This window comes from Solanum stenotomum, chromosome 5, assembly GCF_019186545.1.
Source record: "Solanum stenotomum isolate F172 chromosome 5, ASM1918654v1, whole genome shotgun sequence".
In the NCBI taxonomy this organism is placed as follows: domain Eukaryota; kingdom Viridiplantae; phylum Streptophyta; class Magnoliopsida; order Solanales; family Solanaceae; genus Solanum; species Solanum stenotomum.
Window position 1 is genome coordinate 2,676,635 of NC_064286.1, and position 24,513 is coordinate 2,701,147.

Genomic DNA, 24,513 nt, shown 5'->3' on the forward strand with positions numbered 1-24,513 from the left:
ATGCATAACTTAAAACGGCATCGACTGGGGACGTAATTTGGGAGCAACACGATAAATATAAAACGATATAGAAGCAGAAAATCAGCAATTTCTCTTAAATTAGAACGAGTAATGGGCATTTTAGACGAACTCCGAGCAGCTGCCGGCAAACTTTGGAACCGGAGAATTCAGAAGAAAGCGTCAAACGCATACGCCGTAGAAGTTCGGTACGGTGCCGCCGGTATTACACCGGCCGTTTCCAAAATCGGTAGTCCGGTCAAGAATGAAGGCTCTCAGAGAACCGATGAGTATGTTTTTTACCCTGACGGCCGGGAAAAGATCGGTCGGATTCTCTCGAAGCTCAGCAAATTTGCTCTTGTCTCTGCCGTAGACGAATCTCTTAAAACCGTTGCCGGTCAGAATTTCTTCTTTTCTCTTATGCGCAGTATTAGTTTTAGGAGTTATGAATTCTACGTTGTTTATTCCAGATACAGCTAAAGTTAATTGCTTGCTCGGTTTATTTCTGAATTTTGATGTTGGAATTACTTTGTTTTCGTTGAGTATATTGATGAGGTTAACTGTTAGGCTGTACTTTATACGGAATCAGCTGTATTTCTGAATTGTTAGCATTGAATCAAACTCCTAAGCTTTTAGCTGCTTCAGCATATGTGAGGGTAAAGTTATATACTACTCCTGTTTTCATTTCTAGTTTGGTCCAAAAATAAGAACTCTCTAGGGGACAAAAAATATAGGGATAATACATAAACATGACTCTTAACAACTATGTCCTCCAATTTCGAGTATGCACAAGTAGGCGCTTAGACTTGTATAAAATTGAGTTTAAGCGCCTACTGGTACACTTCCAAAGTTAAAGGCCATAGTTGTCAGCTGACGCCAAGTTAAAAGTCATGTTTATGTATTATGCCAAAAATATATAAGTGAAAATCCTTGATCCGCCACGTTCACTGGATACATTGCTAAATTTGGAAACAATTAATTACTTACCTTTTCTTCCTTGATTCTTCCTTTCGTGAAATTAGGAAAATATAAGGAATTTCTCCTTCTTTGCAAATGTTATAGCATGTTTAAGACCACAAGTTTCTAAAGTTTATATAGCCAAGCAAATACAAATGAAATGCGTAAGACCACAAGTTTCAAAACTTTCATGTCTTTCATAAAATCTGTCTCGATCCATTCCAAATTGTGTCATGTAAATTGGAACGGAGAGAGTATTATTATACAACCTATTGTACCGTGGTAGCTGTGGTATTAGTATATTTTAGCTTTGGCTCTGCCTTTGGAGTGAATTATGTATATACGTTGTGGAGACTTTTTAAAATATATCTACTTAAAACTAGGTTCACATGCATTAGTGCAAAGGAGGAGGTTGGGTTGTATACTAGTAACTCACTCCCACTGTCTCAATCCGCCTCTTAGTGAAAGCAATTTCTGCTGTGAAATGCTGCATGTGACGCATCTAAGACCAATAACTAACTTAGCCTGTTATTTTGTTCTCACAGCAATCTGGTAAGCCTTGGTAAGGTAGACCTTGAAATTGGATTGGCTTCTGGTGATGCAGTGTCTATATAGTTATTAGCGTACTGTTTTTACGTGGACCACTGCAATACTGTTCCAATGTTCATAAGCTTCACGTGCTCTCCGTTTATGAGGAAGGAGGGGGAGTTGGTAGTGACCTTTGCAAGGCCATTTGTATGATATAGAACTTTAGAATTTGAGTGACTGACATTGACAGCTCCATTTTGGCGATGCACTATCTTCTTGATGAACTGTAGATGGAGTATGGCCTTTATTGCATGGGCGAAAATAGTACTCCCTCCATCCCATTTTATGTGAGGTAGTTTGACTCGGCACGGAGTTTAAGAAAGAAAGAAAAACTTTTAAAACTTGTGGTTCAAAATGAATGATAGAAATTTGTGTGGCGGTAAATTATTTCATTAAGGGTAAAATAAATATTTTATAGTTAAATTGTTACTTAATATAGAAATGTGTCATTCTTTTTGGAGCTGACCAAAAAGGAAAGTAAGTCACATAAATTGGGACAGAGGGAGTAGTAGGTAAACTTGCATTTGATGCAGTAAGATTTTCACTACTTCACAGTTCACACCTAAATTTCTGTGCTTTGCCCTTATTGTTTCCTCGTTCTTGTTGACAATAGAATCAACTTTTGTGAGTCCTAAAATCATCTTTTAATAAGTTGATATGTCTTGTGTACTCACAAGATAAAGGTCAACAGAAAGAAAAAAAGGAATGAAATGAAAAAGTAGTATTTTAGCTCCTCTACAGCATGCATAATAAAACATGTGGAGCATTTTTCCTGAGCGGTAAGATAATATCAAGTACATTGCAGGATGTGGGGGAGACACAGACAAATAGTCACTCCTATTTCTCTTGTCAACATGACATGTTTTGATTAAGGTAATACAAACAGCTCATTGATGACCCCTTTGAAGTTAGTTATGCTTAATATTATGTTCTCTTTGATGGTCTTGAGTCGTGACTCAAGAACACTCTCTGCTAGGATTACACATCTTATGACGATTGATGGATATCACTAATATTGCCATCGAACATTTATGTAACCAAATGGATTTTCACATGTTTAATCGTTTATGCAGGTGGAAGTAAAATTACGAAGGAGGGATTAAAGGACCAATCACCGTCACATCCTTCCAGTAGAGTTGAGAAACAAGATGTTACTGCTGTAATGGAGGAGATGCAAGCAAAGATGGAGAAACTTCAGGATGACATGAATAACACGAAGCAGCAAAATGAGGTATCAACTAAATGCATCACGGGGTTGGATTCCTTTGAGTTCTCTGATGAGCCTATTAAGAGTTCGACACCTTCAAAATCTAATAGAAAAAAAGTTTTCTTTCGCTCTCGGCTGTAAAAAAAACAGGAAATCTTGCTGCTGTTGTAACTATTTTTTTTCTTTTTGGCTTTCAAGCCAATCTAGTTGTATAGTACATAAAATAATTGTTGAATGCAATATGCTGGACCCATGTTTCTTGACTTATGGATTGATCAATCAAACATGTTTTTTATGTTTTGAATACCAAACTTTTACACTCATAGACAAAAAACACTAGACTTCCTATCTACCTAAAACCATCTCTAATCCACCTCTATTTTACTTTCCATTCTCCAAATAATTTGAAGAGTAAAATAGAGTATGCCCTTTCCAACCCCTCTCTATATCACTCTCTATACTCTATTTATAGAGAGGTTGGAGAACTACTATTCACCTCTCTATTTCACTTTTTGAATATTTTATTATTATTTTTATTACTTTCTAATTAACATATTATTTTACATACAATCTCATTAATTAAATATCTAATATTCATACTTCTTTTTAAATATAATATAATATTTTAAAAAAATATTTTATTTAATATAGGCGGAATGACCTGGGAGACCCCTGTACTTGGCTTCATTTGTCAGTTGGATCCTTCTACTCATCACTTTGCCAACCAAACCCTTAAACTCATCAAAACACAATATTTTAAACCCCTCTAACCATTGACCGAGCTTATGTGGCATTAATATTGGTGAGTTGGAAATATGCGTGATTACACGCGCTTGAAAGCGAGCTAAAACAATATTTTACTTTTAAAAAAATCAATTTAACAAAATTAAAAAATAAAATTCATCTTCTTCAACCCTCCTTCATCCACACCCACCCTTTCTTTTTCTCCTCCAGCCCTCTATCTTCTACCCCTCACCACAGCCCTCAACTTTCTTCTTTCTCAAGCCCCACATTCACTCTTCTCCGCCTCTTCTTCTTCTTCTTTTTTTATACAAATCAGTAGCCTCAACTTCTTCTAAAATTTTCGTTTTTAAGGTTTGAAAAATATTAGTATCATTCTTTTATTAGATGGTTTCAACGATGAGATGCGGATAATGTGAAGGATGATTGTGACTATTGAAAATTTTAAAACTCCATTGATAAGTTTGAAAAAGTTTAAAAATAATAAATGGGTCTTGTGAATTTGTAAAATTACTTAAAATTTTTGATTGGGGTTCATTGAGTTTGTGTTGGTGAACTTGTAGTTGAATTTACAAGTTAAATCAAGAAGAATTTGATCTAATGAATATGAATCTAGTGCTCAATCTGTGACCATATATGAAGAAGATGACTATTTGAAAAGTTTAAGAAATTAAAAAATTGATCTATTTGATTTTTTTTAATTTTTTTTGCACTTAATTTCGTATGTGGCACTAAAAAATGATGTGAAATTTCACGTGTATTCGCGTGCATTTACCCACACTCTGATCGGAGGAGAAAAGGGCTTGAAATGTAGTATTCTAATGGGTTTAAGGGTCTAGTTGACAAAGTGATGAGTATAAGGGTTCAATTGACAAACGGAGCCAAGTACAAGGGTCTTTCAGGTCATTCCACCTTTAATATATACTACTTTCATCCCGAACTAATTGTATTTTAATTTTTTCTAATTTTCGTCGATAATATAATTTGATTTTATTATTAATTTTCACTATAAAGAATACACAAAATTAAAATGATAAGCTGAAAATTTTAATTTAAAAATACAACACATAATATGATAATTTAAATACAAGATAACAATACAATACATAACATAATAATTAAAATACAAGATAAAATACAATACATAACATAATAATTAATTCACGATGAAACAAGAGTCATGTCGAAAAGATGTTGAACGTGCATTCGGAGTTTTGCAATCACGTTTTGCAATTTTTGTAGGACCGTCACGTTTTTGGAGAAAGGAAGTGCTACATGATATAATGATTACATGTATTATACTGCACAACATGATATTTGAGGATGAACGTGATCTTAATGCGCCAATTCAAGATGTCGTAGAGGCTCCACCTCCAACGACAAAAATGGAGGTAGATGAAAATCTCTGATTTGAACAACTTTTAGCTAGACATAAAAAAATTAAGGACAAAAATGCTCATTTTGAACTCCGTAATGCATTGATAGAGCATTTATGGGAGCAACGTAGTAATTTCAAAAACTGAGTGTTTATGTAATTGTATTTCACTTTTATTTGAATTTGTCCATTAATTTGTATATTATATAATATTTTCTTGCAATTTATGTTATTTAAAATTTAAAATAAAATAAAATTTTATATTAAAATTAAAAAAATTAAAAAATAAAATTTTATATCACATGAAAATTATATAAAGTAATACTGAGAAAAAGAAATAAAAGATTTATAATATGAAATAAGAAAATAAGAATGAAATTGAAATAATAATATAATATTAAGGAGAGAGAAAAAAAATTCTTTTTTAGAGAGTAAAATAGAGAATTGGGTTGGAATTGATTGTTTGAAAAAATAGAGAACTCTATATTTGGAGAGTAAAATAAAGTGTAGGGTTGGAGATGCCCTAAGTTAGTGCGAAATTTTTTTGTCCACACACTTAAAACGTAAAGAATTATTCACCGAGTTTAGAAGGCTATGATTGATCAAAAGGACGGGTCACATATGGATTTCTCGGTTATAAAAAAAAAAAAAAAGAGTAAAGACTGTATTTTGAATAGTTACAATTAGTGCTGTTCGAATGTGCACCAAAAGATAAACATAAAGGCTCTCTGCTTATATAAGACAGCTATTACTGCATGACTATTTGAAAAGAAATAAAATGGCGCTGTGGCAAGACGGGCTGAACAGAAAAGTTGTGATGGTGACGGGGGCGTCGTCAGGAATCGGGAGATAGTTGAGTATCAACTTGGCAAAAGCGGGTTGCAGGATCATTGTTTCAGCTCGTCGTGTAGACAAGCTGAAATCTCTCTGCAACCACATTAACAGTAGTAGTAAATCGGAAGGTCCGGCCCCAAATGCAATCGCGGTTGAGCTAGACGTTACTGCCAATGGTGGTAACATTGAGGCCGCTGTGCAGATAGCTTGGAATGCCTTCGGACGTATTGATGCCTTGGTTAACAATGCTGGGGTTAGAGGTTTGAGTACTATTCAATCATCTTTCAATCTATCCTTACCTTTCAACTAACCCCCTCCATATAATCTCGGACCTGATGGATTGTAGATTCGCCTCTGGTCACTCATACCTCTTGATAACAATCGAGTTTTCTTTGGAATTGATATTCATGTTATGTTATATTATTTGTTTTCTACAATAGTATATCTCTATAACATCCAAAACATATCTAGACAAACTATGTCTTTACAGAGAGGTTTGATTGTAATAGAACTTTTTTGGTTGTTGTTGATCATATGTATAGGTAGTGTAAGTTCTTCTCTAGAATTGTCAGAGGAGGAGTGGGAACATACTTTTACGATGAATCTCAGAGGAGCATGGTTGGAGTCAAAATTTGTGTGTAGACACATGATCGATGCTAAACAGGGCGGAGGATCTATTATTAATGTGTCTTCAATCGCTGGTCTGAATCGGGTACTAGTACCCGGAGGTCTTGCTTACGCTTCTTCAAAGATGGCTCTTGACAGGCTCACTGAGGTACACACTAGCTAGTGTTGCAAATACTTGTCTGTCTTGATACTACATCGTTTGTCTTAATACTTAACTTGGATTGTTATAGAGAAGTCTGACTGTATTCGAATGATAGCAGATGATGGCCCTTGAACTAGGAGTACACAAGATAAGAGTAAACTGAACTCAATAGCACCAGGAATTTTCAAATCTGAGATGACAGAGAGCCTTATTCAACAGAAATGGTTCCATGGTGTTATTTCTAGGACCACTCCTCTGAGAACTATTGGAACGACAGATCCGGCTTTAACATCACTCGTGAGGTACTTAATCCATGCTTCTTCAGAATATGTTTCCGGCAATGTTTTCATTGTCGATAGTGGAGCTACCTTAATAGGCGTGCCAATTTTCTCGTCACTCTAAAAGAATAGAGGTAGATTCATGATTTAAATTTGATGGAAGCTTCAACCAGAATAGCAAACTCAAGTTATTAAGAACTGAAAGAAATGCAATGATATTCTAAACAATTTCATGACCGTTTTCATAGAACTCAATCAAGATGAAGTAGAAAGAAAATTTCCAATATAAATTTGTATGATACTTCCTCCATGTCAATTTATTTGTCGTACTTTCCTTATTTGTCCGCTTAAAAAGAATGTCTCTTTCTTTTTTTTACAACTTTTTAATTCCAATATTTTGGTGCATTTTACATGTCTTTAATTCAAGACCACAAGTTTTCAAAAGTCTTCTTTACTTTCTTATAAATCTGTGTTGAAACGAAGGGAGTAACAAACAGAAGAGATGGCAACATATGCTTAATAATTATTATCTATGAATGGATACAATTATAGTGCTTTTACAAATACATATTCATGACTATCTATCAGATAAAGAGGGCAATGTATCACCTAACAATGGAAACAATACTGCAACTTGCAGTATTTGAACGATGAATACGCTAGTACATCAATCATATACAATACACACTCAAAAACATTTTAGTAGAGGGAAAATTTGATTCAATACTATACTCAAGCACGTATACGAGGGAGTATTTCTTCTCATCTTCCCCGCGGATTTACCAGCTGAGAGAAAACGGAACTAGTAGCAGCATCCCCTGCATCATCATCTGTTCCTGAGTTAACTATACCTTGGATATTGCTAACACTGTTGTCGAATGGCTCAACTGGTGTTAATGGTATGCCAGGGATATGGTTTGTACTGTTATCATCAGGCTCTGTCAAGGCTGATGAGGCTTCTTCGAGCTGAAGAGCGTATTCTAGATTCCATAACACATCTCCCATTGAAGGTCTATCAACTCCGTACTCAGCCAAACACTTTTCAGCTGTCTCACCGAACTTTTTCAGGGAGGCTGGGTTAACCTGCCCCTTGAGATTCTCGTCCATTATCCGATCCAACATGCCTTTCTTTTGCCAAATCATAGCCCACTCAGCTATATTAACTTGCTCACGAGGAAGGACCGGATTCAATGCTGGTCTGGTGCAGAGAACTTCCATTAGGACAACACCAAATGAGTAGACATCTGATTTCTCCGTGAGCTGCTGCCTCCGGAAGTATTCAGGATCAAGGTACCCAAAGCTACCCTTCACAGCAGTACTTACATGTGTCTGATCAAGAGCCGGTCCGGCTTTGGAAAGACCAAAGTCAGCAACTTTAGCCACAAAGTTATCATCCAAAAGTATGTTGGTGGTTTTGACATCGCGGTGAATGATGCTCTGAGTTGCACCTGTATGGAGGTAATGCAGCCCCCTTGCAGCACCGATACAAATCTCAAGACGCTGCTTCCATGAGAGAGGCGGGAGATCTGTTCCATAAAGATGACTTCTGAGAGGACCATTTGCCATGTATTCATAAACAAGAATCATTTCCGACCTCTCATCGCAATAACCAATCAAAGACACGAGGTGACGGTGGCGAAGTTTGGACAACATTTCAATCTCAGTTTGAAATTCAGCTAGACCTTGTTCAGATCCTGTGTTTCCTCTTTTGACAGCAAGTTTAGTTCCATCTTCCATTGTTCCTTTATAGACCCTACCAAAACCACCAACACCAAGAAGCAAGTTCTCGTCGAATTTGTTAGTTGCATCCATTATTTCTTGGAAACTAAAAAATCGTCCAACATTCGGTGAAGCCAAGGAGATGCAGCTTGCTGTTCCCCGAGAAGCTGTTGTTTTCGTCAAAGTTAAAGAGTTTCCATACAAGGACGGAATCCATGAGTGTCCTTGGTTGGAAGTCTTTGATCTTCGAGCTATAAAAAAGCAACAACACAACGCAATAAGCGCCAAAACAGCTGATGCTCCTAAGGCAGAACCAAATATTAAACCTATCTTTTTCTTTTTGTGAGGCAACACAAAGAGAGTCTCAACAGATTGAACCCCACTCAAGCTTCTAGCTTCATTGCTAATCTTCATGATTTCCAGTCCATTCATAATTGCATTTATCCAATCCGCACTCGTATCTGGACCAACACTCACTGTCAGAATACTTGAGTTTACTGAGGAATTGGAGACGAAATCCTTGTATAACGGTACGTCCAAATTTCCAGCTAAGTTTGACAAGTCTAGGTCCAATAGAGCAGCGTCATCATTAACATATAGGTTGAACAGAAGACTATTCAAAGATTCACTCACAATATCACAAAAATGTACTCGGATGAAGTACATGAAGTTCGGATCAACAGGGAACACCCAAGTGATATTGAAATTCACATTAGGTACATTTGCATCTCCCATAGTTTCAGCAGTAGCGTAAACCCAATTTGGTGCTATTTCAGGAGTCATAGTAGCCGGATACTTTATGCTTGAAGGGCTAACTGAAACACTCACCGCAGAGCTGTTGACGTGAAGGTACTTCACATCATTCTCCCATGTTCTTCCCAAGGTGTCGTTCAGAGCAGTGAGATGAGGACCACCCATGTTTAGACGATAAACAGTTTCGAGGGCTAGTCCAGAAAGGCCACTGAAAGGTGCTACGGGAGATACAGCCACTGCTTGATCAGGGATCAACTCATCAGGTACTGATACAACTTCAATGGCACTGATAAATGCAACGGAGTTGTTTGAAGGGATCAAAGCAAGAATCAAACTATCTGAATTGGCATTGATCGTGTATTCCTTAAAAAGGTATGATCCATTATAGCTCTTGAAACTGAAATTGTTCAACAGAACAAAATTTTCCGTGACCACTGTCATTGAGGCAGACGTTAAGTTGTGCCCTGGAAGAGGGTAGAAATAGAGACGGATCCAATGGTGGCCTTCTTGCTTAATATCAAACTTGTAAAACGCCGTAGTATGGAAAATTCTGGCTGACTGATAGATCGAAAACGGAGCACTAGAATTGGATGTTGCAGCAATAGAATTTTCCTTATTTTCTAAAGCAGCTGAAGAGTGAAGCGAATCAGGAACATATGTCTGGCCGATATAGGTCACATTTTGTGATGATCCACACGCGAGCAAGTAGTTATCAGCAGGAACGAAGGCAGCATTCGAGTCCTGAATCAAAAAGATGGACACAACTACTGCTAGAACTAAAGGCATCCATGACATTGTTCTCAAGTCCATCGTCCTAAAGAGCCTATTGCTAAATACTGGACTCCAATTCTCCACAAAAATTAAAACTCTTAAGACAAGTTTTTGAATTTCTTCTTTCAGATGACCCCTCCAGTTACAACAACAACAACAATAACTATGCCTCAATCTCGATATCAAAGTAGCTGAATAAGCTAAGTCTGATTTCCCAGATGATATTAAGAACCTACACTGTAGTATTATAGATCTTTCTCAACTATCTAGAGCAATCTTGATACAGAAAAAAAAAACTTAACTGAAAAATCACAGGAAACTACCAATAAACTATGATTAACACCAAAAGAACAAAAAAATAGTTTTAGACAAGATCTGAGCTAACAACTTTCCTCTAGACTTCAGATTGGAAATGCTCCTAGAGGCTTTGGTTCAGTGGTAAGAGTGCAATGCCTATGCCTGATATGTGAGTTAGGCGGACGTAACAAAAAGCCTGGTATTTAAGTGGAGAAGAGTCAAGGGGTGTGCCAATTATCCACCGAGTTCCGAGCTGTGCACCAGAAGAAAGGTTACCTCAATGCCACCATGAAAATACAGTTAAATAGAGCCTTTTAGTGCAACTCCACAATGAAAAATTGAATCTTTTGAAAAGGGTATGAACCAAAAGAAGAAAGAAACAAGTCCCAAGTCAGGTTACCTCAATGCCACCATGAAAACACAATCAAGAACAGCTTTTTAGTGCAACTACACTATGAAAAATTGAATCTTTTGAAAAGGGTGTGAACCAAAAGGAAGAAAGAAACAAAAAATACCCAAATTCAAACACAATCAAAAAGAACTTTTTAGTGCAATGAATCTTTTGACATGGGTGTGAACCAAAAGGAAGAAAGAAACAAGAAATACCCAATTCTAAACACAATCACAACAAGAGCTTTTTCAGTGGCTACTCCACAGCTAGCTCTTAACAGGCTGTAGATAGCAAAAAGGGAAAAAAGGGACCACAAGAATGAATTTCCAAACCCCACTTCCATGCCCCATTTGAAACAGCTGTTTTCAAGCAGCATTGCCAGTTTAATTAAGTAGAATTTGCCATTAAAGTTCTCCAAATGATCATGAAATTGATGTAATCATAGTATAATTAGGCTTTGCATGAAAATTAACCAAAACATACAGTAGCCTATTTGTATAATAAATTAGGCCTTGTTGGGACCCAATTCTACGCGGCTTTTATATAAATTGTTTTTATCTGTTTTTTTTTTTCACTTTTTGACGAATTAATTTGCATATTGTAGGACTCATTTCAATAAGAAAATTTTTTCATACACTCAAACTCGTGACTTCAATCATCATCCCATCATAGTTCATTATGTGTTTTTATTTTCAAAACTCAAACTTAAACTTAAATATATTTAACTGTAATTCTCTCAGTTTAACAAAAAACAAATCTTTATAACGCCTTTTTATTTAAATATACTAGTGTTTTTCCCCAATATTTTTATTTAAATATATTAGTATTATTTATTTATAAAATTGATTTTGATATTTTAGAATTATTTTTTAATACTTCAGGTTTATCAATTATTTTTAATTAGCTAATGTAGATGAGATTTGGGTCACCAAAAGGGGCTATTAGGAATTTGGCGACTTAATAAATCCTTTATCTTCAATTTAAGTATAGAATTCTACTCACTGTTTTTCTACTATTTGCTACATAAATGTACATGATAAAATTAGTTTTAATATTTAGAAATATTTTTCAAGACTAAAAAAATATCATTAAAACTTGAAAATACTTTTCAATATTAAATATATATTCGTTATTTTTAATCAACTAATCTAGATAAGCTTTACTCACCAAAAAGTAGCCATTAGGAATTAGATGACTTAATGAGTTTTTTTTTTTTTTTGCATTTTCTTTTCAATTTGAATCTAGAATTCAATTTTTTTTTTCTATTATCCGCTACATAATTACATATGATAAAATTAGTCTCTAACACTTTAAAAAATATATTTTTTCAATACTCAATATCTATTCATTATTTTTAATCAATTACTCTAAATGAAATTTACATCGCAAAAAAAAGGAACCGTTAGAAATTTGGCTACTCAATGATTTTTTTCTACTATTCTCCATAAGAAATCATATTCGAATATTTAAAAATACTTTTCAATATATGATGTTATCAATTACTTTTAATGTGCTAATTTAAACGCCCTTTACATCGTAAAAAAGGGAAACGTAAGGAATTTGGTGACTTGAATGAATTTTTTTGTCCATTTCCTCTATACAAATGCACATGGCCACCAACAATGTTGGGTCCCCATTTGCCTTCCTCTTCATATATTTCTATATTTTTAGGAGGAAAAAAATTATTGGCAAAATTTCATCTGTCAAATTGCTTATTTTTTATTACATTTTCAAATTAAAAGTTGTCATTCAAAAAAACTAGTAAAATATTATAAAATCGTGTTCTTTATTTTAAATAGTGAAGAATGTTTAAAAAAATAGTCAAACATCATGTAAATTAATTGATCTAGAAAACAAATACAAGCCAAATATTAAGATAGGAATTTAAAATATAGATATCATATTGTGGAATTAATGCATTTAAAATCAAATGTGAAACGTGGACAACCTAATACGAGTGCTCAATATTAGATAAATCAAGAATTTGAATATATTTGGTTCTGATAACACAACCCCAAAACTAGCGGGTGATTTGCACAAAAGAGATACTTTAGGCCGTTATTTATATCGTCTCTAAATTTTGAATTTTGTGTGAAAATGACTCTTTTAGGTTAATGAACATATTTCAGACTAAAATATCCTTAAGTTGAACGACAAATATGATAAAGTGATGTAAAGTAACAACTATAACATGTAAGTCATGGCAAATCGATATGACTTTACACTATATTTAACTAGTTCATATCTTATCATATTGCTCAAAAACCATAGCGGATCGTCATGATTTCAAAGGTACAAACAACAAAGAGGAAAAATACATTTCAAAATATTAGCATGCAAATCATGATAAATTGATATGACTTCACGTTATATTCAACTTAGTTATCCTATTGGATATATAACTCACAAACTCTACCAATGACTAATATTTTACCTATATACATGATATACACTAGCTTATTTTCTAGAAAAAGGTGTTCAATTAATCATCATTTATCGATCTATTTTACCTCCACGGCCTCGAGAAAAAGGGAATACAACTAATCACCCTTCATTTATTGTTATGACTTTATGTGTAGTATTTGAGAATGGCACCACAAAAACTACAAACAATAGCCTTCCAAGACTTGGTATAAAATGGAATATAACAAAACCTAGTTGATGTATACATCTCAGCCACTTTAGCACCGTGTCCGCACCGCGAACACCAGCCAGCCACCGGCTTACTCCGCCGCACCGTCCTCTTTTGATCCACCAGAAAGCAAAAACAAACCATCATTGGAGTTTTGCATACAAAAATATACTATATGGAAGAGAGAAATATATTGGGTTTTTTTTTCTTCTTTGGGCCAAGTTTGTTGGATATTATATAGGTAGGAGTAATAACACACTGGTCATTTTTCGATTAGGTCTTTGAAAAATAATTAATATCGTAAAGTATCAAATTTCAGAACATTATTTAAAGCTTTATTTGTAAAATTTGAAACTTAAGGATAATAGTTATTTTTCAATTACAGAAACAGAAAAGTGGACATTGTTTGAAATAATTTCAATTTGATATTATATTTGGTAGATTTCATTTTATCTGTAAATGTAGTTTTCAAAACATAAATTAAAATTAATCGAACTTTATATTAGATATCGACAATTGCCACCTATATGTAAATCTAGAAGTAAGTGTTTCATTAATTAATCAATAAAAAGTGCTGACTATGCCATATAGTCCATTTTATATAGTTGGGAGATTTTGTGTTTAATTAATGAATTGCTTTGCTGTGCTATTTAAATTTATAATTCTCATGCTTCAATCGATTTTTTTCTTATATTTTAAAAAATTATGTAAATTATAGTATACATTATCATTGTGATAATGTTATATGTTGTTTGTTTCAATATATATGATATAGTTTGATTAAATTAAAAGAATATCTTTAGACTTTTTGAAATTTATTATCTTTAACAAAATATGCTATAATATTAGTGTGAGTGTGACTATAAACCTTATGAAATGTATGGTTTTTATTATAAATCTTTTTCCACTTTTTGAGTAAGTTGAGTGTTGTATCACTTTACTTTACATACTACTTTATCGTAGTATTATTTTTGTAGTTTTTTGTCCTTTAATTTTTGTTACTAGTTGTTGTTTCTTGTAATTCGATTATTGTAATATTCTGTTGTAGTTACTTCACCTTTTCTTAAATTATTTTGTCATGCTCGCTATAGTATTTTGATATGGTGTCTCCACTCTGTCAATTCTTTTTCAATCTGCTTTGATTTGTTTTTTCGTGAGCTGAGGGTCTATTGGGAACAACCTCTTCACCTCTGAAACAGAGATATAATCTGCATATACTCCACTCTCTCTAAACCCTAATCATGAAATTATACGGGATATTGTCTGTGTTTATCATATAAACCTTAAGCCTTATTGTCTTCCCTTATTTAAAGAAAATTTAACAAATTTTATATAACAAAATATAATTATTTATGGCTTTTTAGCTCCCATTTTTATCATATAATTTTTTATTGAAGAAAATTCGATTAAACATTTTAACAACCTCGCTCTAGCTCCACCCTTCCCCACAAAATAGACATATTGGTAGTTAATTATGATACACTAATTAATGTACATGCCTAAACCTAATAGAGAACATTTTCTATATATCTATTATACATTGTTATACAATATAGATGTTATATATTTATATAAATAACGTAAATAATGATGTAAGTATATCTGTTAAAATATATTATTTCGAATTTGAATTTTGAAAATAAAAAAAAAATCATAATAGAGAACATTTTTCTTTAATTGGCGCGCAATGCCAAGTTAAGCTATAAATTATTGTCTTGTTATTTTGATACTAATTTTAAGGTACTGAAAGAGTAACCCAAAAGAGCATTGGGCTTTAAAAAGAAAATACTTGTTGAGACTGCTAGGCCCATTAAGAAAATATAGTATAAATTATAGGAACCACATATTATAAGTACTAAATAACATCCTATCCNAAAGCCAAATTAAGCTATAAATTATTGTCTTGTTATTTTGATACTAATTTTAAGATATTGAAAGAGTAACCCAAAAGAGCATTGGGCTTTAAAAAGAAAATACTTGTTGAGACTGCTAGGCCCATTAAGAAAATATAGTATAAATTATAGGAACCACATATTATAAGTACTAAATAACATCATATCCCTTCTAGTTTTCTATTTACCAAAAATCCCTTACAAATGATGTTTGCGGGATACATAGCATTGTGCACGGAATACATTAGGTTTGATACATTTCACATAGCGGGATACATAGCGTTGTGCACGGGATACATAACGTTGTGCACGGGATACATAACGTTTGATACATTCCACATAGCCGGATACATAGCGTTGTGCACGGGATACATAGGTAAATAAGGGATTTTTGAAATAAGTAGGGATAAATGGATATTAAGGTAAGTAAAGGAGTGTAGTTAAGTAATTTGTCCGAAAATATATGTGGAGAAAAAAGACAATTTTAAGTTCGATTGTTTGCTAGCGTGTTTTACCTATAAGTATATACACTTGCACGTGTATCTCTAAAATGTGGAATGTATTTTGATCGGTTATAAGTTGTTGTTTAAAATATGGATTTTCGAGTTGAAACCTTGAGAACAGAAAATTTTTAGGTAAAGAAGAATTCTGATCTCTTTAATTCGTTTTATAGGACGCTAATTCAAATAAATGAGAATCACTAAAGTGTCATATATAGATACTTAATATAAAGTAGCTTGTAATGTTTTCTTGGTAAGGAATACAATTAAACAAACAAATAAATTTGTGTTTTTAAGAAAGTGAATCCCTTTGTTGACAACATAAATTAATGGTCCCTAAAGTCAGCAAATAAATTAAAGAAAGTCAATTTGTGGGGTTAATTAGTAGCTACTATTGTTGTCAACTTTTATTTTATTCTTAATTAATTAATTAATTAATTAATATTTCGATGTTATAAAACTTAAGAACAAAAGAATAATATAAAGATGAAGACAAGAAGAATATAAGACAAGAGGAACAATATGAGATAACTTTCTTTCTTTTAAGTGTACACTAAATCTTCAAGTCTATACATATACAATATGAACCCTTATGCCTCTATTTATAGTGTAACATAGAGGCATACAAAAGGTTAGTCATAAACATGACATTAACATGAATATAATGGGGGAGGTTATGGAAGTGAAAGGTTACAAGAATAATGGTTATAGAGGTGGAGGTTATGGTTATCTTCATAATGGAGGAAAGTAATTGAGTAACTTCTTGATGTAGTGGACATCCACAATATATTATTTTATAACACTCCTCCTTGGATGTCCATAGATAATATGCCTCGTTAAAACCTTACTAGAAAAAAATCCCGTGGGAAAAAATCCTAGTGAAGGAAAAAGAGTACACATATCTTTTAATACGTTTTGAATGTTGCCTCATTAAAAACCTTACCAGAAAAACCCAATTGGGATAAAATCATGGTTAAGGAAAGAGTACAACACGTATTTTTCTCCCCCTGATAAAAACTTTACGCGGAAACAATGCATTCCAATCTTGTATCACAACTTCTCAAATATTGATGTTGGCAATCTTTAGTGAATAAGTTACAAGATTATCACTTGAATGGATCTTTGAACATGTATCTCACCATTTTGTTGAAGAACATGTGTGAATAAGACTTTTGGTGAAATATACTTTGTCCGATCTCCTTTGATTGTATCCTCCTTCATTTGAGCTATATATCATTTTCGTATATGGTGGTTGGAATATCCTTTTCAAAAGAAAATCACATATTTTCTAAATATGATAGATCATGANATACCATTTACAATAGTTCGGGGGTATATCTGTCCTTTTTCCCTTTTTTAAATATGATAGATCATGATTCCAACCAAACACACTCCCAACTTAATTCATAGAGCAATATTATTTCTGCATGATTTGAAGAAGTGGTAACTAATGTGATTCTTTGAATTTCCAAGATATTGTTGTCTCCATATGTAAATAATAGTCCATTTGCGATTGAGCTTTATGCAGATCAAATAAATATTTTGCATCTACATAATCAAATTATTTCTGACTCTGGGATTGATCATTTCAATTTCATTGGAAGCTCATCTTTTCTTCTGAAAGAAAATCACACATCTTCTATGTGTTGAGTCACTTGCTTTGTTAGTTTTTTGTCATAACTTGAATAATACTATGACAATATTTTCACATAACTTTCGTTACGTGTATCAAATAATCTTCTAGCATTTGCATAACCAACAATCTGTAAGTGCACCAATTGCACTAATACATGACATTTTAAATCATTTTTATGAGATCAAAAAGATTCTTTCTTTGTGTTAAGCAGTCTCAAAACTATTGGGTACTCAATGGAATTACTTCAAGACCTTTTAAATCCTTCAAGGATTTTCATATACCCTTCATCGTCTAGTTAGACATGATAATCAGTCATTATACATTTTAAGTATTTAATCTATTGCCAGATTGAAATAAGTCTCATTGCATCCACCATTAAAGAGTATATCTCCATTTAATAATGTCAGGATTTCTACGAAAATCCTTTATGCCCCGAGGCACAAATCGTACTTTATATCTTACGGTTATACTTTCGCACAATGATTTATTTGTACCCCACTGACATATATTTTGATCTATGAACTACAAGTTCAAAAACATCACTTTTCTAAGTGAAATAAAATACACTTGAATAGTGCATTTTATTTGGCCAATCATTTATATTTCCACATTATATGACAGATTCGAATTTAAGATCCTCGTAACCACTTACAACATTGAGTGCTACTTTATATCAAAGATACCGTCGACAGTCATTTTGATATTGATTCCAATACGACATAACTTATCTAGATCTTTTCATTTTTCATCATTTTCAGGTACCTGGACCTTTGCCAAGGTTTTATGAAGTGTTATGTCATAGTGCTATTTCAAAGCACTTACCTCATTATCATGACCATTTTGATAAATTGCTCCTCTCATTCCTCAAGGAATTTTACGTTTGGAATCGATTGGTCTATACACTTCTGGCGTACCATAGACTCTGTCCTTCAAGGACTATTTATTGGAGCATTTACAACATAATTAAAATATTGGGTCAGCAAATACATCTGACAAATTATTTGCAACATTTTGCAAATGAATTATCTCTTGAACTTCAAGTTCACATTTTTTTAACGAGGATCTAGATAATTCACCTCACACATAATTTCAGCTACTAAACATATCTCCCCCTAATGTTAGAAAATCTAACATTCACCCCCAACCTCATCTGGGGATCCATCTTCGTGCGTGGTGGAGCAATAAAATCATATGTGCACACATCTAATTTTTAGATGGAAATTATTTGGTTCCTGACCCTGAACCAATTGTGATGGGAGAACCTTGTTAGCTTGATGTATACACGTTAAATAAACTCATTTCATACCAAATTTTATTTGAGAGATTTGTTCTCATAATCATTGGTCTAGCTATAATTGGAGGCATACAATTTCTGCTAAACCAACCAACATTATCAACATAATTTTATAGTTTGGAACTATGCTCTTAATTTAACAATTCGAGCAAACAACCTTATAAAAACCAATTTGTAAGTTGATACAAATGCACATGTGACCATACCATAGATGCATCTATTAAATCATAAAGTAAGCGGTCCACATGGTAGGTGAACGGGCCCATATTCACCTTTTTATATGTTCCAAATTTCAAGGGATTCAATCCCAACCTTTGTACAATGATCATTTTATAATGAGAACAAGCAACACATGAGAATTATTGAAGAATCTTTTGTTTCTTCAACATATAATCCCATGAATTCTCACTTCTTTTGCATCACATTTGAATCGAAATGGTCAACCGGTTATGCCAACTGATATTTATTCTAGTAAACTTCTAGTTTACTTTTGCATGTGATTCCATCATCACGCTTATATTTGTTACAACAAACAAGCAAAAGGCGGGTAACCTTTTATGTAAATCTTCATAACCCGCTATGATTGTAGTAATCTGAAGATATTTAATCTTTCAATAATTTACAGTCTCAAAATAATATTTTTTTTCCAATTCCTCCGAAACTTAAAAAGTTTATTTTGAGACTTACTACAACCTCAATATTATGAACTATTTTCATTTCTGGATAGTAACAAATTAGTTCTTCCGAAACTCTTAATTAAGTTTGTGTACTGCCACAAATTTCACAACACCATTCTTATGGTGACCATCTCCTTCAAGGAGAAAATCATAATTATTGTCATGGTTAAAATTATTACATGCAAGACTTATTTCTTGACAACCAATGACAAATTTGTGTTGCCACACAACAACATTTATTTTGGTCATGACCACAACCTTATAGAAAAGAATTATTTCTTTCTTTTGTCCTCTAATAGTTCATAATAAAACATACCACAATTTGAAAGAAATACCATAAATTTCAACAAAAAATAATTCATTCGTTATTAAATTTTATGTCAAGTCAACTATGAGATATAAGTCGTGTCGTAATAATAAGTTAGTGGAAGACAATTATCAATGAATCAAATACGTTATCCACTACGTAATTTTCTCTAATAAATGATGATGCTCCATCAACTAAAACTTTTTTTTAAACTAAGATTAATAAGTTCCCCTATTTTTTTGAATTTTTTTATTAATCATTTTGGTATTCGGTATTTTTGTTGGCATCTAATTAAATCTGAATACATAATGAGAAGTTTTCATATAAAGGAGTAAAACATTTTTTAACAAAAATAATTACAAAAAATATTGATCAAATCCGATACTTTTAATTAAGAAAAAAGAAGGTAACTAAATGTCAAAATCAAAATTAACTATCTAACCTAATTTTACTAGTATAAGCTTTATTTCTAGTGTGTTGGAAACTCAAAAAAGATTTAAATTATATATTAATATTTTTTAAATATATAATTAGTGTAATTAATCAACTCATTATAGCTAGTTATCATAACTCTTCAAGACAACATATCAAGTTATATAGGTCACCTTCCACAAGCACATAGTTACCAAAAAAAAAGTTGTAGATTATCATCTAACAAATGATAGTTGCGTCGATCATAATTTACATTACTGATGCAATCATTCGAATCGAATAACTGAAATTAAACTACTATAACTCCTAGCTTTTCTCCTTTTACAAAAAGTATTCTAATAGCTCATTTTAAAGCATTGAAAAGAGAGTTGAAATAGGGCATATATACAAAATACAGTTGTAACTGCTCTCATTTGTTGATATGACAATCTGAATAGAAGATATTCTGTATTAATTCTAACTAAAGTAAAATATAAAGAAATCCATATATAATATATCTATATAATTGACTGATTGATTGATTTCAGGGGGCAAAGTAAAATTTGCCTTTTTGTATCTTTAAGAGTACCAATTCATGCTAGTAACTTGATTATAAGGTTGTCGAAAGACGATTCCATCACTAAGAGATCCCAATACTTGTTGTTCTTGTTGTTGTTGTTGTTGAATCGAAGTATTTTGAGGAAAGTGGCTCAGGAAATTGGCAATGGAGCTACTTTGTTCATGATTTGTAATTCGCGCAATATTATTCATGTTAAGTCCATCGTCCCTGTTGTTCTCAACTAAGAACCTTTTTGTATTTGGAGAATGGTTCCCTTCAGTTGTTGTTGTTGTTGTTGTTGTTTCGTCGATATTCCAATACAAACCTCCATGCATCGATCTCTTTGACGATAATTGTGGAATGGATCTATTATTGTTGTTGATCATATCGTTCGTATTATTCATAATTCCATCGTACATGTTCGATTCATTTTCGAGCAATATTGTACCATAGTTTGAAGGTTTTATTCCTTGTAGTATTGAATTTGGTACATTTTGTGGTATTGATCCCAACATATCATTCAAATCATCTATTGACCTTTGAGTGTTATTCTTCTTGTAAATTCGACATAAAACCCAATCATCTAGCTGCAAAAAAATAAAATAAATAGTATGGTGTAAGAAAAAAAATATATATACATATATAAAGTAAGACTAATTAGCTAGTGAAACATTGAATTTATTTGAGTTTATGTTCTGTACACTAATAGTAAAAATATTGATACGATAACTCTCTACGTCAAGCGTCATATATAGTAATATCTAACATGAAAAATAAAGTACTACTAATATACTACTCCATTCGTCCCAATTTAAGTGTCTTATCTTAACTAGGGTGATCACATTTCCGTCTATCAGAATTTCATGTTTTTTCTAGTAATGGTAACTTACTATAACCAGTTAAATTACATTCATAGTATAAATATTCCTAATTATAATAACCACATATATATATATAACTTAAACTCTTTCGTCAAAAACTTTGAAACTTGAATCAAGTCAACAACAACAACATCATACCCAGTGTGATCGTGGGGTCTAAGGAGATTAGAGTATATGTAAATCTTATCCTTATCTTGAGAGATAGAAAATTTATTTACGATATGACAAATAAAATAAAAAATTACGGACTTACCCTCAAAGATCCTTTTTTGTTGGCAACAATATGATCACAACCAGGGGGCTTGTTATTTGTTTTATTTTCTACTACTCTGTATTCATGCATGATCCAATTAGTTTTTACCCCTTTCGGTGGTTTACCGCCGTAAAAAACGAGCGCCTTTTTTACCCCGACCTTTTGAGTTCCACCGGAGGTAAAAACCGGCTTGTCGGTTCCGGTAGCCTTCCAATAACCCGATGTTGCTGCCCGATTTGGCCTCGCCCCGTTAGGATATTTCCTATCCCTTGGACTAAAAAAGTACCATTCTTGCTCTCCAAATATTGCCTTAGCTGCGTCAAACAAATGACAACAAGAGAATTCGGAATTTAAACTTAATGAATTCAGTTTTTTTTTTTTGTACTATGGGTCCACTACTTTATTTTTGTGAATACTATTTTTCAAGCACCCTCCAAAAAAAACTCAAAAAATAGAAATTAAATGAACTTTATATGATTCAGAATTTAAACTAAACATATTCAAAATTAGAATCTAATTTATATATACAATAAAAGAAAGTCATACACAATTAATATTATTTATTATAGTAGGTAACCTACCTTTTTCTATTTTTTTACAAATTCACTTTTTACATTATCTTTTGAAAATATAAAAAATATTTAAACTGTCACTATGTATAACATAAATTCATCTTATCTTAAAAAAAAAAATAGAGTTCAAGCCTCTATAAGTTGGTCATAGAAAACTTTGTGATAAAAACATGAAGATTAAAAAGGAAAACAAATTAGTTTATCACTATAAATTTAATTAGCAACGAAATTCGTCAACAATCTATTGCATATTTAAAATTTAGTTTAGACATAGAAGTTGTCCATCGCTAACTCCGATCCTTTTTCCCTATATATAAGTTATAGTGCAAGAAAATATAGTAGTAGTGAAAAATAGTACCGGGAAGTTCCCATGGATCAAACTTATAAAGATCAATTTCAGCAATAATATCCACCGGAATCGGAGCGCCGGCGACTCGTTTCTTGAGATAGTGGACGACGAGTTCTTCGTCCGTCGGGTGGAACCGAAACCCCGGTGGGAGTTGAGGTTGATGACGTGTACCGGTTGATGAATCCATACTCTCCATAAAAAAACACAACTACTAATGTTTGAGTTGACCTAAATTCAATATTTTACGTACCAACAAGCGTATGCACGTAGTACGAGATTAATAAATTCGAATCGTACTATGATTAAATTTTGGAATTTTTTTTTTGGGAAGAGAGAAAATGATAAACAAGAAGGAATTTAGTGGTTAATTTAGCCCCCACACTTACTTATATATGTTATAAGGCAACGCACAATTTACAGTAATGCCATTTATATATATTCTTGAAATATATATTTAATGGTAAAAATATGTATCTGGAGTATTATATTCTTGCAAAGATTTTTATTTGTACTATGCAATATTCATTTTCTATACTAACTATTTATCAAATCACGCGTTAATGTAATTATCAATTATTTTATTTTTCCTATTTGAAATATCACACGTATTCAAGTAAGAAAAGGAAATAACTAATAATTGAGGTGTGTTTTGTTAAACAGTTGATGATGATTTATATAAAAAAAAAATGAGCACATGATGATTTAAGTAGAAAATTTTCGAAAAACATAACACTTCAAATGTATTTTGACCATTATAGCTCTATGTAGAAAGTTTTTGTAGTATTGAATTGTGTGACATACTTTGATCGGATCGGACACTATAAGATTTAAGAAAAAATGAAAGACGTGAATTTATTAATCGTAAACATGCCTTGAGATTTTTGTGGTAATTATAAATGCATGTCAATTAAAGATAAAATAAAGATATTTCAAATTAAATAGTTCTTAAATATAAGAGCATGTCTTTCTTTTTTACTTTGGAATAAACTAATAAAAAAATAGTCTCACGTGAAGTAGAACAAATTAAGAGTATTTTTTTTTATTAGGATGATGATATTCGAGTCAATTAACTCGTACCTCGATTAAACTATTGAACAATATGTTACAACAATCACACACCTACTAGTAGTATGTATAAATCTGCTCACTTAAAAATATTTTCTTTGTCTAATATGTGTCGCTTTTTTTATTTTTAATATATTTATTTTAAAATGACAACATCTCTTTTCTCGACACAATTTTATTTTAAAGTTTTAATTTCTTTTTATGATATAATTTCATGAATATATTTAAATCATATTTCAAGATTCTTTTTAAAATTTAATCCTAATTTCGTCAATTCAACATTTTAACAACGTAAAATGGGTGTTATTAGGATTTGAGAAGGACATTAATTATATTTATAGTAAAAATGAGTTGATAAAAACTAAGAGTTAACCTTAGCAGAAATTACTATATAAATATTGTCAACAAAAAATAAATTAAAAAATTAGTCGTTAGTGGAAAAATAAATAGTGCATATGTTAATATTAAATTAGAAGTGGAGGTCGTCATTAGCATAAATAGAAGAGGTGATTAATACATGATAATGATGTAATTAGAGCTTGATAACTGAAAATTAGGCAATATAATTAATCGACACGCATGCAAGTTGGTACCAACACGTGGACGATCCAGTAAAAGGGGGATATACGCAGAACCACTTTATCACGCATAAGATATATAAAAAAATCTAAATCATTCAATATTTAATTTGATATTCATTTGAATTCGTGGCATCCATATGAACCGCTTAACTAAAGAGGAAACTCGTCCTTCAAAAAAATATATTCTTAATTAGCAAGACTCGATTTTGAAATATCGAATTATGAGT

At 32.3% G+C, this 24,513-nt stretch overlaps 4 protein-coding genes and 1 pseudogene across 5 annotated transcripts in view; 2 read left to right on the forward strand and 3 right to left on the reverse strand.

The window, feature by feature from the left end:
• The window catches only part of LOC125865316 (uncharacterized), a 5,484-nt gene extending 2,433 nt beyond the window's left edge, over positions 1-3,051 (forward strand). Inside the window, exons 1-2 of one of the 2 annotated variants that reach the window (XM_049545518.1) lie at positions 63-394; positions 2,616-3,051. In XM_049545518.1, coding sequence (XP_049401475.1) covers positions 112-394; positions 2,616-2,890 — 558 coding nt within the window. In that variant the 5' untranslated portion in view covers positions 63-111 and the 3' untranslated portion in view covers positions 2,891-3,051. Of the gene's footprint in view, positions 1-62; positions 395-2,615 lie in introns of those variants that run through there. The other variant, XM_049545519.1, reaches the window with a different exon arrangement.
• A 2,592-nt stretch (positions 3,052-5,643) lies between these two features.
• On the forward strand, positions 5,644-6,925 carry LOC125865256 (uncharacterized; annotated as a pseudogene).
• Positions 6,926-7,230: 305 nt separating this feature from the next.
• On the reverse strand, positions 7,231-10,799 carry LOC125864948 (receptor-like protein kinase THESEUS 1). The gene has a single exon (XM_049545089.1). It carries the CDS (start codon positions 10,026-10,028, stop codon positions 7,509-7,511), a length of 2,520 nt encoding a protein of 839 aa, XP_049401046.1. The 5' UTR covers positions 10,029-10,799; the 3' UTR covers positions 7,231-7,508.
• A 2,399-nt stretch (positions 10,800-13,198) lies between these two features.
• Positions 13,199-13,494, reverse strand: LOC125865948 (uncharacterized). The gene has a single exon (XM_049546218.1). The coding sequence runs from the start codon at positions 13,454-13,456 to the stop codon at positions 13,247-13,249; it is 210 nt and encodes a 69-aa protein (XP_049402175.1). The 5' UTR covers positions 13,457-13,494; the 3' UTR covers positions 13,199-13,246.
• Positions 13,495-20,443: 6,949 nt separating this feature from the next.
• On the reverse strand, positions 20,444-23,001 carry LOC125865206 (NAC transcription factor 56-like). Its single transcript, XM_049545412.1, has 3 exons — positions 22,650-23,001; positions 21,720-22,033; positions 20,444-21,172 (listed from the first exon to the last, which is right to left on the reverse strand). The coding sequence occupies exons 1-3, from the start codon at positions 22,834-22,836 to the stop codon at positions 20,606-20,608; spliced, it is 1,068 nt and encodes a 355-aa protein (XP_049401369.1). The 5' UTR covers positions 22,837-23,001; the 3' UTR covers positions 20,444-20,605.
• Positions 23,002-24,513: the final 1,512 nt, after the last annotated feature.